Here is a 17202-nt window from a genome sequence, read left to right as displayed (position 1 = left end):
ATGTCAGTTGTCTTTTGGTTTTGTTGACTGTTTCCTTTGCTGTGCAAAAGCTTTTGATCTTGATGAAGTCCCAATAGTTCATATTTTTCCTTTCTTCACTTCCTTTGGCGATGTTTCTAGGAAGAATTTGCTGTGGCTGAGGTCGAAGAGGTTGCTGCCTGTGTTCTCCTCAAGGATTTTGAAGGACTCCTGTATCACATTGAGTTGTTCATCCATTTTTGAGTCTATTTTTGTGTGTGGTGTAAGGAAATGGCCCAGTTTCATTTTTTCTGCATGTGGCTGTCCAATTTTCCCAACACCATTTGCTGAAGAGGCTGCATTTTTTTCACTGGATATTCTTTCTTGCTTTGTCAAAGATTAGTTGACCGTAGAGTTGAGGGTCCATTTCTGGGCTATCTATTCTGTTCCATTGATCTATATGTCTGTTTTTGTGCCAGTATCATACTTCTTGTTTATTAGAGCTTTGTAATAGAGCTTAAAGTCTGGAATTGTGATACCATCAACTTTGGTTTTCTTTTTCAACATTCCTCTGGCTATTTGGGGTCACTTCTGGTCCATATAAATTTTAGAATTATTTGTTCAATTTCTTTGGGAAAAAAGTGGTATTTTGATACACATTGCTTTATATGTGCAGATTGCCTTAGGTCCCATAGACCTTTTCACAATATTTGTTCTTCCAATCCATGAGCATGGAATATTTATCCATTTCTTTTGTCTCCCTCAATTTCTTTCATGAGTAATTTATAGAAATAAGGAAGGTCTCAAGTATACAACCTAACCCTACACCAGAATGAACCTTACACCAGAAAGAAAGCATAAAATCTGCAGGAGCTGGAGAAATAACAGCAAAGAAAGCCTAAACCCAACAGCAAAGAAAGCCTCAACCTAAACCATAAATAATTAAGATCAGAGTAGAAATCAGTGAAATAGAAACCAAAAAACAATAGAACAAATTAACAAAACTGGGAGCTGGTTCTTTGAAGGAATTAATAAGATTAATAAAACCCTGGCCAGACTTATCAAAAAGAAAAGAGAAAGGACCCAAATAAATAACATCATGAATGAAAGAGGAGAGAGAACAAATGACACCAAAGAAATACAAACAATTATAAGAACATATTGTGAGCAACTATACACCAGCAAATTTGACAATCTGGAAGAAATGGATGCATTCCTAGAAACATATAAATTACCAAAACTGAACCAGAAAGAAATAGAAAACCTGAACAGACCCATAATCAGGAAGGAGATGGAAGTAGTCAACAAAAATCTCCCAACAAACAAGAGACCAAGGCCAGATGACTTCCCAGGGGAATTCTACCAGATTTAAAGAAGAATTAATGGTTATTATTCTGAATCTGTTCCAAACAATAGAAATGGAAGGAAAACTTCCAAACTCATCTTATGAGGCCAGCATTACCTTGATCCCAAAACCAGACAAAGACCCTGCCAAAAAGGAGAATTACAGACCAATATCCTTGAGGAACACAGATGCAAAAGTTCTCACCAACATATTAGCCAATAGGATCCAACAGCACATTAAAAATATTATTCACGATGACCAAGTGGAATTTAATCCCGGACTGCAAGTTTGGTTCAACATCTGCAAATCAGTGTGATACAATATATTAATAAAAGAAAAAACAATAACCATGATACTATCAATAGATGCTGAAAAAGCATTTGACAAAGTATAGCATTCTTTCTTGATCAAAACTCTTTCACAGCGTAGGGATAGAGGGTACATACCTCAATGTCATAAATCTATCTATGAAAAGCCCACAGAGAATATCATTCTCAATTGGGAAAAGCTCTTTGTTTTTCAGGAACACAGAACAGGGCTGGAACACAGAAGGGTCAGGAACACAGAAGGGCTGTCCATGATCACCCCACTATTCAACATAGTACTAGAAGTCCTAGCCTCAGCAATCAGACAACAAAAAGAAATAAAAGGCATCCAAATTGGTGAGAAGATGTCAAATTCTCACTCTTTGTAGATTATGTGATACTTCATGCGGAAAACCCAAAGGATTCCACTCCAAAACTGCTAGAACTCATACAGGAATTCAGTAAAAAGTGTCAAGATATAAAATCAATGCACAGAAATCAGTTGCATTTCTATACACCTACAACAAGACAGAAGAAAGAGAAATTAAGGAGTCAATCCCATTTACAATTGCACCCAAAACTAAAGGATACCTAGGAATAAACTTAACCAAAGAGGCAAAGAATCTTTACTCAAATAGTAAATTTAGATAAATAACAAATTCCTATATTTGAGATAAACATTTCAGTTACCTGAGTTCAGATAGGGATATCTGAAAAAAGTTGATTAAAAGCTCTATATGAGTCAAAGTTCAGGGCTATGAAAAATGTTAATCCAGTCTTATGCAGCAGTAACAAAAGTATAGATATCAAAAACAATGAATATATTTAAGAGGATTCTGTTGTTTGATGGTCAGCCTACTTAAGAAATACTGTCTTCATATTTGGACGTGATATTCAGGCTGTAGAGACTTTCTGGCACTTTTGCATAGAATGACCATGTCATGAGAGGAAGCATTGAATAAATATGGCAAGTAGACTTGACCCTTGAATAATGTAGGAGTTAGACCACTGGCCCTTTCACACAGTCAAAAATCCACATGTAGCTTTTCACACCCCCAAAACATAACTATTATTAGCCTACTGTTGATCAGAAAGCCTTACAAATAACATAAAACAGTCAATTGAGACATATTTTGTATGTTATATGTATTATATGCTGTATTCTTACATAATGTGAGTTAGAGAAAAGAGAATGTTACCAAGAAAATCATAAGGAAGAGAATATACATTTACAGTATTATTCTAATAAAAATCTGCATGTATGTCAGTCTGTACAGTTAAACTGTGTTATTCAACGTATTCAATTTTGTATTGCAAATATATAGGAAGAAGTTTATTATTGACAGACTTTGAAGGGAAAATGGAAAAAAGATTTGTGTAGTTCCAAAAAGTAAAACAAGCCCTAGAAAGTCAAATTGGGTTTAGAGTTGGTATTAAGACATTACTAATAATTAAAATAATGTATAAATGGGAGATGATAGTTTGTAACGTCATCAGCTATCTTCCCATGTTGTTGAGGAAATTTATGGTAATTAAAGGTGCCATTTGTTGAGTGCTGAGATCCTCTGCTTTATGCTTTATGTATATTCTTTCAATAGGTCTTTTATAATCACCATTCACTTACTTCTTATTCCTGCCTTGAGATCCTATAAGGATGTAGATTTATTTGTATGTAGAGCCAGACGGTTTTGATTCAAATGCTGGCTCTACCCATTAATGTGTTACCTTGTACAAGTTATTTGTACCTCTTGCCTCGGTGCCCTCATTTATAAAATTTTTACATCCTACATAGGGCTTTAGGGAGGATTAATACACAAAGCATGTGCAGAACAGTACCTGGCACAATGAGCCTCAGTAATTGTTAACTGTTAGTGTCCTTTTGCTTTTATCAGGTAGCATCTTTTTGAACAAAGTGCTTTAAAGAAGAATCCCCAATATTAAAGTATTCCTTTCTCACTTTTAAAAAATATATATTTTAAAATTTATTTTAGAGTGAGAGAGGAGAGAGATAGCATAAGTAGGGGGAGGGGCAGAGGGAGAAAGAGAGAGAATCTTAAGCAGGCTCCCCGCTGAGCATGGAACCCAGCACAGGGCTCTTTCTCAGGACCCTGAGATCCACCTGAGCAGAAACCAAGAGTGAGATGCTCAACCTACTGAACCATCCAGGGCCTCCTTTCACACTTTTTGAGAAAAGATCTAATTAGTCCATGAAACTGTCATTGTGAAAAAAACTGTCTGAAATCATGATAACATAACCTTTTTTTCTTTTTTTTCAAAATCAGATCTTTGGCGTTGCCAGTTCCTTTCATCTTCTTTAGTCTTGAATTGATGTGCTTTGGGGCTGTGATTGGACTTTGTGCTTGCATTTGCCGGAGTTTGTATCCCACCATTGCCACAGGCATTCTCCATCTCCTTGCAGGTGAGTCTTGTCATTATACGTACCTTTTATCTTCTTCCTGTTTCCATAGAGACGAAGAGTCATAATTCTTAAACATTCACATATTGTTGCCCTGTGGTGTTGCCTGAAAAGCTCTTACGATGCTCTTACCTAGTTACGTTTTGTTTTGTTTTCCTCCAAGGTCTCTGTATGCTGGGCTCAGTGAGTTGTTATGTTGCTGGAATTGAGCTACTCCACCAGAAGCTAGAGCTGCCTGAGAACGTGCCTGGTGAATTTGGATGGTTCTTCTGCCTGGCTTGCGTCTCAGCTCCCTTACAGTTCACGGCTTCTGCTCTCTTCAACTGGGCTGCTCATACCAACAGGAAAGAGTACACCTTAATGAAAGCATATTGTGTGGCATGGGTGGGAAGCTACCTGCTTTGCAATTGCCATTTTATTATTTCTCAATATTAACATTTCCCTTTGTCCCCCCCGCACTGTTTTTAATTTAATTTTTTTTCTTTGTGGATATTTCCTGAAAATCCATTCGATCTATTCACAGACAGTTGTTTCTTAATACCACTAAAACTTATATGGATTATTCTGAATGAGTCCATCTTTTAAACAAACTAATCTAGGTTTAGAGTCCAGACAGCAAGAAATGGGTAGACACTTGCCACACATTTGTGAAAGAAAACTGATAGTGGGAAATTGATCCAAACACATCTACTGAAGTCTGTTAAAGTTTCCAGGTAAACCGATAGTAAATAACTATCTGTTGAACTAGAAACTCTTTAGTGTCTCTGAGAAACCTCTCATTGTTGTCAGAATCTGTGATCACTTTGCCATTGTAGATAACCAGTCAACCAGAGCATTAATGCTCTTTTCAAAGACTCAAGTGATATAAAATAAGGAGATTATCTAAGATCCTTTTCCCCCAAATATGGGCATACAGCTTTATTCAAGGTGAGGTATGGCAGCTGTTTAACCAAACTGTGTCTGTCTACAAGAATGGAAGTGAAAAATACAGTGTTTACTTGAAATTTTAACTTTGTAAACTGTAAGAATTCCAATTCAGCTAGACAAGAGGATTAAACTTATTTTACTTCACTTTTTTTTTAAGCTTTCTTTAATGTCAGTAGGATTTTCAGTACAACCAAACTATTTTGGATATTTGCTCCTTGCCTCCTCACACATCAGGCTTATTAAGAGTGCTTTCTTTCTAACACTACTTTGGGGTCACGGAGTAAAATTTTCCAACTCCTATCTTATTTATTCCAGCTCAGTACCATGAAGAAGTTTCCTCCATAATGACCCTCCAGAGCTAGGAAAACTACCACAAGACCTAAAGCTTTGGGAGGTCATTAACTTACAACTAAGATCTTTATTTCTTGTGGTGAAATGACATGCTTTTCCTTGTCTAAATCCCTTCCCAGTGTGTATCAACATTATTTAACATGTTCTAATTCAGTCATTATTTTTATTAATATGTCTATAAACACTGAACATTAAAAAATCTTATTTATTTATTCCATTACTATAGACTTGACAGATTTTTAAAAGGTAAGTTAGTAAAATCTTACAGTATCCTAAATCTGTCTTTTTAAAAAAAATATTAAAAATGAGAAGAAACTCAATTGTGTATCACGTCTGAGTTGATTTAAATCTCACTATTTTAGGATAAAGAAGTACAGGATTCTGAACGAGTGTCTCTGTGGTTATTCAGAAAATGCCTTGTTTCTGGCGTCTCTATTTTATCCTCCAAAAAATATGGGAAGTCCTTGTGCCCATTAGAAAATAAGAGCCTCTTTATCCATTATGTTTCAGAGTTTTAAAAAAACATGTTTTCAGAGTAGTTTTATGATCCTATGTGTCCTATTTAATGTGGCTAGATTTTTAAAAAGTCGTATAATGGCTGTGGGTATTTGTGTTCTATAGCACAGAAATAATCAGTCTGCTTCTGACTTAGAGCAGAGCCAGTACTACTCTGCAGCTGATTATTACCTATGCAGTTGCTGCTTACTCACTTTTCTACCTCTTCCTCACTCTTCAAGTATCATGCCTTTCAGCACCTTCTGTGGAAGGCAGAAAACCTAAACAAAGATGAAAAGCACTTGGACATGGGGTTTTAAAATTATTGACTAATGTGGCATTTTTGTATTAGGAAGTTATTTATTTAGGACAATGTCCCTGCCTCTTGTCAGCCCAAAGCTGTCTGTGAATGTCAGTCCAACATCAGCTTTTAATATGCACTGTGGAAAGTCAGGCACTATTGGACCTTGTGAGTTACAGCTTTACTGGTAGTATCCTGAAGCATGGGATGCTGGCACCATAAGCCCTGGTGTTGAATATATGTGGTGGGTTGGTATTTCAAGCATATTTCAAAATAGCTGAGGTCATCCTCTCTTAAGAAGACTTTGTTAGAACACATGGGCTGGGTTGTCTCGTTTAATGCAAAAATTAGTTTTCCAGATGTCTCTTGTTTCTAATTAGGTAGAACCATATGAAATTGCTGATATTTGACTATTTTTTATTAAAACAAATAGTAGAAAATGAGTTTCAAATAAAGTTTTGTTAATGTCTTTTCACCTAATCTTTGAAAGCAACCCCCAAAGTGAAAACATAATTTTCAGGTTTTTTTAAATATGAGTTTTAGGACAATTTAAGAAACATGTCTTAAAATCTTAATTTTATGGTTCTTAATCTCATTAAATAATGTGAATAAATATTTTTATATCCTTTTGGGAAAAGATTCATTTCTTTTTTTTAACTTTTTTTTAATTATGTTCAGTTAGCCAGCATATAGTACATAAGTTATTGTGGTAGTGTTCAAGGATTCATTAGTCATGTATAGCAACTGCCAAAGTGTCCCTCTAAGAAAGTGACTTTATTGACAAAAGATGATTAGGAAGAGATTGGTGGAACCATTATTGAAACATCCTGCTGGTTTGCCTGGAAAAATGCAGGAGGAAATAGGGAGGAGCTTACCTCAAGTTAGAAAGACCCTCAAACATTATCCTCAAAAGCCATGCTTCAAAGGGGCCCAAATTTAATTGCTTATAAATGTAGAACAACTTATTCCCTAAGGCATTTGAGAGAGAGAGAAAGAGAGAGAGAGTGCTCATGCTATTGCTAGGAGTTAATGGGGCCTAACAGCTGGATGTGATCAAAGAAAGATAAAAGAGGACCTATGATAAAACCATGGTCATCCCAAAGGACTGTGTAGATGCTGCATCCTCTGAAGAGCAACATCAGAGTCTTTACACTGCAGAGGAAATGGACTTCTCTCTCTCTCTTTCTCGCTCTCTCTCTCTCTCTCTCTCACACACACACACACACACAAACATTATCCACCCAATTCCTAAACAAATCAACAAAGATATAACAAGACCAAAGGATGAATGAGGATCCAGAGTTCAACAATGTATTATCTTAAATGCCAAATTCTCAACAACAACAAAAATGTCATGAGATGGGAAAAATTGTTACCTATACACCATAAAATTAGCAGACAACATAAACTGCCTGTTAGAGTAATAACATATTGGATTTAACAGAAAAAAACTTAAAAAATAATCATGATAAATAATCAATATATCAATATATCAAATAATCAATATATCAAAAAATAATCATGTTCATAGATCTAAAGGAAACCAGGATTAAATTTAAAAAAAGGAAGATATGAATGCAAAGTTATGTGAAATAGACTATGAATGAAGAGAAAGTATAAAGAAACAATTAAGTAGAAATTCTATAATTGAAAAGTACAAACGAAATTTAAAAAATCACTGCAGAAACTCAACTGTAGATTTAAACTGATTAGCAGGAAAATTGGTGAATTTGAAGTTATTTCAACAGAGAGTATGCAATCCAAAGGGTGAAGGAGAAAAAGAAATGAGTAGAAATGCACAGACCCTCAGAGAAATAAAGCCAGCACTAAGTGCATCAACATGGGCTTTTGAGAGTACCAGGAAAGCATGTTTCTGATAAAAGACTTGTATAAGAAGATCCAAGTTGTTTGTTGTTTGTTGATAAACAATGATCAGAAAGCACAGAAACAATCCAATAAAAATTGGGCAAAAGGGCTGAACAAGCATTTTACCAAAAAAGAAATACAGATGATAAATAAGCATATGAAAATCTGCTCCACATTATTTGCCATAGGGAATTACAAATTAAAGCAATAATTGCATAACATAAAAGAAATCTAAAATTTAAAAAAATTTTAAAAAGTTACCAGTTGCTGGCAAGAATATGGAATGATAGGAGCACACACACATACCCTAGCTCTGCCAGCTGACAGGACCCAGAAGCAATGACATTGCAGAAACAATTAGCATACCTATGGCCCAGATGTTTGTTCGTAATATCATTTTCCAGTCAAAGGAATTAAATCTACTTGGAGAAATAGCTGATGTGGTGACTAGGGTAGGAAATAAATATGCAGGATGAGCCTGGAACATCTTGTAATGCCAGAAAATAGAAAAAAGAAGAGAGAAAAGAAAGAAAGAGAGAAAAGAAAGAAAGAAAGAAAGAAAGAAAGAAAGAAAGAAAGAAAGAAAGAAAGAAAAAGGAAAAAAAAAAGAAAGGGAGTGAGGAAGGAAGGGAGAGGGAGGGAGGGAGGAAGGGAGAAAAAATCAAAGCTAAAGAACAAACAAACACAAAACCTACCTGCATACATAGTGATGGATGTATGCCAAAGGGACACAGGAGCCCATGGAAACAGCTCCCTGCAGCCAAAGCTAGAATGATTTGAGCACCAAAATTAAAAGAGTAGTATTAAATTTTATCCAAGTATAAAATAAATATCCATGATTCTATACTGATGTAAGTAGAAGATTGAATGTGTAAATAAGTGAGGTGAATAGACAAATCTTCCATGCAGAAGAATTCCAGTTTATATAGATACTTTGCCCCACGGAGGTGATCCATTTCTCTCTTCTCTGTAAGTGTGGGCTGTGGATAGTGACTCCTTCCTTACACAACACAGTAAGAGAAGGTGGAGAAAGAGCAGCTCCACAATGGAGAAACCTGGCAAACTCTACCTCAACCAGGTGGTCAAGTTCAACATCAAAAGAGTTGCAAGCAATAAGGACAGTATTTGCCACCAGTAGGATGTAAAGAAAATGGTGATTTACCTCTGTGGCTTTTCTCCTAAAAAGCTATCCCCCCCAGCCTAATCATGAGAAAAACATCAGAAGGATCCCAGTTGAGGGACATTCTACAAAATGCCCGATTAGTACGTCTCAAAACTTACCAAGGACATCAAAAACAAGGAATGTTGAAAAGTTATCGCTGACACCTGATGACTAAAGGGACGTGATGAGTAAATATAAAGTGATACGCTGAATGGGATTCTGAATGCAAGGACACTAGATTAAACTATGGAAATCTGAATCAAGTATGAATTTCACTTCATCATAATGTATCAATATTGGCTCATTAATTAAAACAAATGTATCATACTAATGTAGGATATTAATGACATGGGAAAATGGATGTGTCATATATGGGAATTCTCTATACTATCTTTATTATTTTCTATAAATCAAAATTGTTGGAAGAACTTTTAAAAATTTATTAAAATCTTTGAAGTAAAGTTTTTGTTTCTCAGAATGAACCCAGAGAACACGTGGGGAAAAACAATCATCAGCCTTCTGCTCCAATGATAATAATTGATTCAAAAAATTAAAGTCATCAGATGCTAAAACTCTTGATGAAAAATTATTACGGAACAAGAAATTCACATGACCTTAATATATCACCCTAAAGATTGATTTTAATAGCAAAGAAATAAGTTATCTTTATCATAGTGCTGAGGGTACCACCTTAATGAAGTAATCAGTGAACAGTTAACAAGACAAGCTAATGTGATAGGCCTCATGATGGGAGAAGAAAACAGTACACCCATTATTGCTGAATTATTTAATTTAATCTAATCATGAGCATACATTACAAAAATAGAGATGATGGGATACTATAAATGATGTCTGACACAAATATTTAAAAATTTTAATATGTCATGAAAGAAAAAAAAGCAAGAAGTTTATTCTACATTACAGGAGATTAAATAATGATAATAAAGCAAATAATGGCCCTTAGTTGAATTCTTGATGAAAAAATAAATTGCTAGAAAGGAGAATTTGGGGAAAATTTTAATATGAACATCATATTAGGTGATATTAAATTTCTTGGGGATTATAATGATATGATGGAGTGCCTGGATGGCTCAGTCAATTAAGTGTCTGCCTTCAGCTCACGTCATGATCCTGGAGTCCTGGTATCAAACCCGAAACACCTAGAGCTCCTGCTTCTCCCCCTCCCACTCATGATCCCTCCCTCTTTCTCTCTCTCTCTCTCTCTCCCAAATAAATAAACAAAATCCTTAAAAATATGATATGACAGTGTAGGAAATCTCTTTGTTCTTTTGAGATATATGTTGAAGAATTTATGGATAAACTGTCATAATCTTATATATATATGTATAGACATAAACATACATTAAATATGTATATATACACATTTGCAGATGTATTTTTGGGCAAAGGTGGTACAAGGTTAACAATCATCTTGATATAAAAAAATTCATGGACATTCTCTCAACTTTTCTGTAGGTTTGAAATTTTTCAAAATAATCTGGAGAAAAATGTCATCGATTCATATTTTTCTTGACCCTCTGCCCTATTTCTCTATCCACTTAACAGCTTAGTTTCTTGCAAGTTTTCCTCTCCTACTATTTTTCACTTCTCTATGTTGTCTATAATATGACTTAGTGGTTAAGAACATGGATTTTGGGTTTGATCTCTACATTTGATCCCTGAGCTCACCTTAATATTTCTGTGGACAAATTATGAAACCTATTTGTCCCCCATTTTTTCAGTGAGGTTGTAGGAAATTAAAATATAGAAATAAAAGAAAAAATGTAATAGATATGTTGAATAGTTAAATGGATACTGACAAAAAGTTATTTGCAAGTTAAAAGGGTGTCTGTGAATAAATTTAAAATAAAGCAAAAATGATGAGGCAAGAGACATGACTATATCTGTTAATATTTACTCAATTGTAATAAAAGCACTTTTTCCAAACAAGTTTAATGGTAAGAAGATCTACTGGATTTTGAAATGAGAAGGGATGCTTAATTCTACAGATTCTGGGTCTGCTTCTCTGTGATTCCCTCAGTTATGCCCTCATTTGTGTGTTGACTTCATCTCCAGGCTGGTTTCTCTTTTGGTGGCAAAATGGTTCTGGACTGTGCCAAATTTCATATCCACACAGCATGACATTCAAAGGAAGAAAGACTACATTTTCTTGTGGATCTCTTTTAAAATAAAGGAAACATATAACCCAGAAACTTCCACAAAATTACCTCTTGACTCACTGGGCCTAAGTAAGCCATGGACACTTCCCTTAACAGACCTCTAGGCTTCAGTGTTGCTAAGGGTTGGAAGCAGTTGGCACAGAAATACATAAACAGAATTTGTGGTACCCCTTGAAAAGGGAAAGGGACCAATGCATGTGAATCTGACAACCAAAGATATCTTCTAAAATAGAGAGTGGACACAAAGGAACACATTCAATGAACTCAGGTTTCTGGATTTCTTTACACTTTTAAAAAATGTGTTTAAGACCCCATAGAGCTTTGTGTTTGTGGGTTATAGCTAAAAGTATTTGCAATATTAGAAATTAAAACCAAGAAATTAAAAATATTCACTGACTTCTTTAAAAATAAAAATAACAAACATGTCATATATTAAATTAAATGATTATATTAAAATACATTAACAGAAAAGGCTAATGAATGGCCAAATGTGTCAGGTACCTTTTCAAATACTAGTGATAGGAAATCAGTCACAACCAGGTTGGTACTCACAGGAAGAAGACAGGCCTTCATTTTATTATCGGGTAGTCACAGTTTAATATTTTTTCTTTAAAATGTTGCTTATATCTGTGCCGTCCTCCCCTTTCATCCTCCAGTGTCAGCTCTCATCATCTAATATATGAATTCTGGCAGTTAGCCTCATTGCTTCTAGCTTCCTTCCAATCAATTGCCAGATTGGTTTTCTGAAAAATAGAGTCATATTATCTGGTTCTAGGAAGAATTCAGGGTCTGATGCCTCTGAGATAAATTCAGATTTTTTAGGGCGGCATTTAAGATTCTCAGTAACATGATTCCCTTCCATCCTTTTTTCCCATATTCCACAACAGCTTTTAAGGACAGTTTCATCAGCTTTCTGACTCTGTCCATGGTTCACCTTTTTCATCCCAGTTCCCAGTGTCACACTTATTTCCATAAACACTGTGGTCATACTCATTCCTTTTTTCCTCCAAACATCATTTTCTAAAAATCATTTTTAAGGCACATCTTACTTCTGATGCTGCATAGGACTAAATATCCCACGTGACAAGGCTCTCCATTCCCTTAACTTCCAAGCAGCATTGATACAAATTTTAGCTCAATCTGAATCACCTGGTTGAACTTGAGCAAGCCACTCAGTGTTTCAAAGCATGAGAATTTTTATTGAGAAAATTCATGAAAAAGTACATCTAACCAGTTGGTAGGTAATATCTATTTAAGGTGTAGCTTTGTGCCTAGCAGATAACATGTTTTCAGTATATCATTTTTTCATTCATATTTGTATATGTAAGTGATCAATAAATATTTATGTTTAGATATTCAGAAATTTTACTATATTGTGCCTCAATTATGCTTATAGCATCTCCAACTTTTTTGTTAATGCTATTAATGTATCAGTAATTTACATTGGAATAAGTACAGGTGGGTGGAATTCCTAGTAACAAACATGATAAATAATATCAAAGAGAATAACACCTTCATTAGGTATAATGTATTCAAAATTGTACTTCATTTTTGATGGACACCTAATCAAACTATATAAAAATATCCAAATCTATATGGATTTATGTATGAATACCATCTATTTCATCTAGAGATTGATAAATCACAAGTATACAGATATACTACTTCAGAAAACATGAGAATAAAATTAACACTAAAGATCAAAATAGTCTTTTTTTATTATAAATCTTTACTAGTATTCTTTTCTTGTCTTTAATACTTTTAATTGTGGCAAATAATACATAACAAAATTTCCCCTTTTAAAGGTGAAAATATTCTTTTTTATTAAAAGATTTTATTTATTTATCTGACACAGAGAGATCACAAGTAGGCAGAGCAGCAGGCAGAGAGAGAGGGGAATCAGACCCCCTACTGAGCAGAGAACCTGATGCTGGGCTGGATCCCAGGACCCTGAGATTATGACCCAGGCTAAAGGCAGAGGCTTAACCCACTGAGCCACCCAGTCTCCACAAGAATGAAAATATTCTTTTTGAGAATAGATATTCCATATGAAGTAATATTCAAATATTGTCTCTTGAAAAAACTCAAAGAAAATTAGGAATCAAATATATACAGTGTATTTCTGACAGATGGTATAGTTTAAGAATGGATTAATTCTTGAGAACATGGAATGTGCCAGACTTTATAAGATTATGCTTTGGAATTCCAGAAACTTGTCGGCAATATTAAATGGAAGTGACCTTTACATATACTGACTTATATTCCTAGTATTTGTTGTATTTGTTGAAAATTATAACTCATTACTCTTTGAAACAATTAGTTAATAGAGTTAATAGTTTGGCTAATTTTTTTGTTGCACAGTTTGTGACCTCAGGAATAATTATTTAATTCATTCTTGAAGGAACCTAGTAACTAAGATTTTGGAAAACATTGTAGCAGAATCTCTCCTTGCAGAACTTATTTATTTGATTCCCATACTAACATGTATTAGTAATTGAATATTTTATGGACAAAGTGGTCCTTATCTACTTTCTCAATATTCCATGATTTTGAAAAATATTTTTTTTCAAATTTAAATTAATTTTCCACAGGGGATGATATTTCTTCTACAATGTTATAAAATTTTCTTTATAACTTTTCTCATAGCATTTATTACCTCCTTATTTCTTAGACTATAAATAAAAGGGTTTAATAAAGGGATCACTAGAGTATAAAAAACAGCACCAGGTATATCTTCATCCTCTTCTTTAAGTGACTGTGGTCGAGTGTACACAAAGAGAAGAGAACCATAGAATATTGAGACAGAGAGAAAGTGGGATGAACAAGTAGATAAGGCTTTGCCTCTTCCCTCTTTGGATTTCATTTTGAAAATCATAAAAAGGATGCAGAGATAAGAGATTAGGACTACAATAACAGAGAAGACTAAAACTGAACCTGCAAAGATAAATATCATCAATTCATTGATATAAGGGTCAACACAGGAAAGTCTGTATAATGGAAAAGCATCACAAAAAAAGTGATTAATTTGATTTGACCCACAGAAAGTTAACCTAAAGAGAAACCCTACGTGAATTATGGGATGCAGGTTTCCAGCTATGTACGCCCCTGTGATCATCTGAATGCACACTTTCTTTGACATCACGGTGTGGTACTGCAAAGGGCTACATATGGCCACATAGCGATCATAGGCCATTGCTGCCAGGACAAAGCAGTCTGCAGTTTCAGCAAGGCAGAGAAAATAAAATTGTGCCATGCATTCATGAAGGGAAATCATTCTGTCATTAGAAAAGAAGTTCTCTAACATTTTGGGGGTAATGGCACAAGAACAACAGGAATCCATCAGAGCCAGGTTGCCCAGGAAGATGTACATTGGTGTGTGAAGACGACCCTCCATAAAAATCAATGCCACCAGACCAAGATTCCCCACCATAGTGATTACATAGATAGTGAGAAACACCACAAACAGGAGGCTCTTCAACTCTGGGCGATCTGTAAATCCTATGAGGACAAATTCAGTGGTCAAGGAGTAGTTATCCTCAGTCATATCCACCTCCTCTGTTGAGATAGGAATTCTGGAAATATAAGATTCTAATTTAGAGTGTGTATAACTTTCCTTCCAACTTTTTCTTTTTACAACAAAGATAGGAGCTTCTTCAAACTTCCCTTAGTATCTCTGGATACAGACACACAAACCTCTAGGGGATAGTCATTCCCCTAACATGTCAGTTTTATAACCTCAATTCTGAAAATCAACATTCCCATGAATATTTTTGTAATTGCAAGAAGAATGCTTACAAAGGAAAAGGTTTGTCTTCATGAATTCATGTATGAATAGTGTACAAATCTTGCATACCCATATTTGGTTCGTTGTTGACAGAATTTCATTGTTGACATAATTTCAGTGTCAATTTTTGTATTAACGATCCTTAAAATAAATTTACCATCAATTTTCATATATACACATTTTTGTAACTGAGCAAAAATACTTCATATACTCTCCTGGTGGAGTGAATGCCTGAAAATAGCATTCAACAAATATTAAATTTATATCTTAGGAACTGTATGAAGATCACAAAGGTTTAAGAATAGGACTTTCATTTTTAAAGAAAATTGCTTTGGTTATCCAAGGAAGTAAATATCTGTATATTTTCACCTCTTTCATCACTTTCTCTGGGATTAGATCCATTTCCATTAAAACTGATTTTGTCCATCCCATCATTCCTGTTAGTTTTCCCAGATATCTAAATCCTCTTTTTTTTTATGTAAAGTTTACGTATAATGTTACTTAAGAAAGTTTTAACTAAATCCCCAGACCACACTGATTTTTACTTCCTGCATTCTCAAGCATATCCTATATATGCAACACAATCTAGAATTTCTTGTGTATAATCTACATGGCTTTTTCCTTATATGCATGCACAGTTTCCTTATTAGAATTGTAGACATTTGAGTTTAGTTATGACTTATGAGTTGTTTATGCTATAGAAGAAAAAAGTATTGATTGCAGTCCTAGCTTCTCTCATACTACCACTGATCCCTAGTGATCTCTTCAGTTTCTGCAAATTGAGACTGCTAATTTTGAACAACAGCCTACAATGGAAATTCTTGGAAATCTATCATTAAAAAATTTTTTGTATCATTTTTTCTTATCTGAATTGACCCATATAATATATTCCTGCTTCCTAAGAAACTTATATAAGATTTTCTGGTGTATAGCACTATAGTTTGAAATCTAATAAAATAAGTTTGTCTGTATATTTTAGTTTTATACTACTTATAAAAAGAGAAAAAAAATCTTAATAAGATTTTTGAGATGGGGCTCCTGGGTGGCTCAAATGGTTAAGTGCGCCCCTTTGGATCAGGTTATGATCTCCAGGTCCTCCAATTAAGCCCCATGTCTGGCTCCCTGGTCAGTGGGGAGTGTGCTTCTTCCTCTCCTTCCACACTCCGCCAACTTGAGCTCTCTCTGTCTGCCTTTCTCTCTCAAATGAATAAATTAAAAAAAATTTTTTTTAAATATGATTTTCAAAGACAAATTTTGTTTTGCCTCAAAGGCTATATTCTATCATTACTTTGGGATCCATTGGAGTATTTTGACCAATGTGTATAATTATGTAAATTCTCTGGTCAAAATGGGTTTATTTTTCCATAATGAAAACATCAAAATATAGGCACAGGTTGAACATTTTATTTTCTTGTTTTAAAGTACTAAATATAAGCCATTTAGTTATTCAGCTGTGTTAGAAATGACTCTCAATGTACTTGTCTGAATTATTTAACAGAATTAAGCTGCATTCTTACCTGTATGTTTTGAAATTTTACCTTATAATCAGAAAAGGTCAGCATGAACTGAGTTTAAATCTCATGCTAATTTGCCATAGCCCTCAGTTGTGAGAAGAGCTAGGAAGGTGAGAAGTTGAAATCTGAGAACAGTGTAAAAAGGCTAACTAACTCAGATAAATCAATACTTATGGATGCTAATAGCAAACATAAAGATAAATTTGAATACTTCCTTTACCTGAGTGCTCTGAGAAGAGTCTTACAACTTCAGATTTCTTTTTTTTAATAGTGGTATGTCTTGTAGAATTTCAGAATATAAATTATGGTCTCAAAAACATTTGGGATTGAAAGAATGAAAGTCTGTGAGACTACTAAGAGGTCAGTGTCAATAATTATGTTCCTTACAATGCAAAGGTAACTTTCCCATCAAATGCTTATGGGACTTCCCTATGATGACATCAGTGTATTTCTATGGGGAGATTCAGCTCCCAAAACATATTAACTCTGTGACATAAATTAAAGATGACCTGTGAGACAATGAGGTTAAAGTAAATGACCTTTGCTAAAGTCACTAAGTCATTTGATGATCATCTTGCTGATTCTTTTTTTTTTTTTT

At 34.5% G+C, this 17202-nt stretch overlaps 1 protein-coding gene and 1 pseudogene across 1 annotated transcript; one reads left to right on the top strand and one right to left on the bottom strand.

Moving 5' to 3' along the window:
• Window positions 1-5820, top strand: part of LOC111146557 — an 8132-nt pseudogene extending 2312 nt beyond the window's left edge.
• An 8100-nt stretch (window positions 5821-13920) lies between these two features.
• LOC111151032 (olfactory receptor 5K1-like) lies at window positions 13921-14850 on the bottom strand. Its single transcript, XM_022508748.1, has one exon. The coding sequence runs from the start codon at window positions 14848-14850 to the stop codon at window positions 13921-13923; it is 930 nt and encodes a 309-aa protein (XP_022364456.1).
• Window positions 14851-17202: the final 2352 nt, after the last annotated feature.

This window comes from Enhydra lutris, unplaced genomic scaffold (assembly GCF_002288905.1).
Source record: "Enhydra lutris kenyoni isolate GAN:26980312 unplaced genomic scaffold, ASM228890v2 scaffoldscaffold2, whole genome shotgun sequence".
Lineage (NCBI taxonomy): Eukaryota > Metazoa > Chordata > Mammalia > Carnivora > Mustelidae > Enhydra > Enhydra lutris.
This window is presented reverse-complemented; position numbering and strand designations above follow the sequence as displayed.

What these genes read in the sequence shown, in the direction of transcription:
- LOC111151032 (XM_022508748.1), bottom strand. Translation starts at nt 14,850, where the DNA reads ATGACTGAGGATAACTACTCCTTGACCACTGAATTTGTCCTCATAGGA.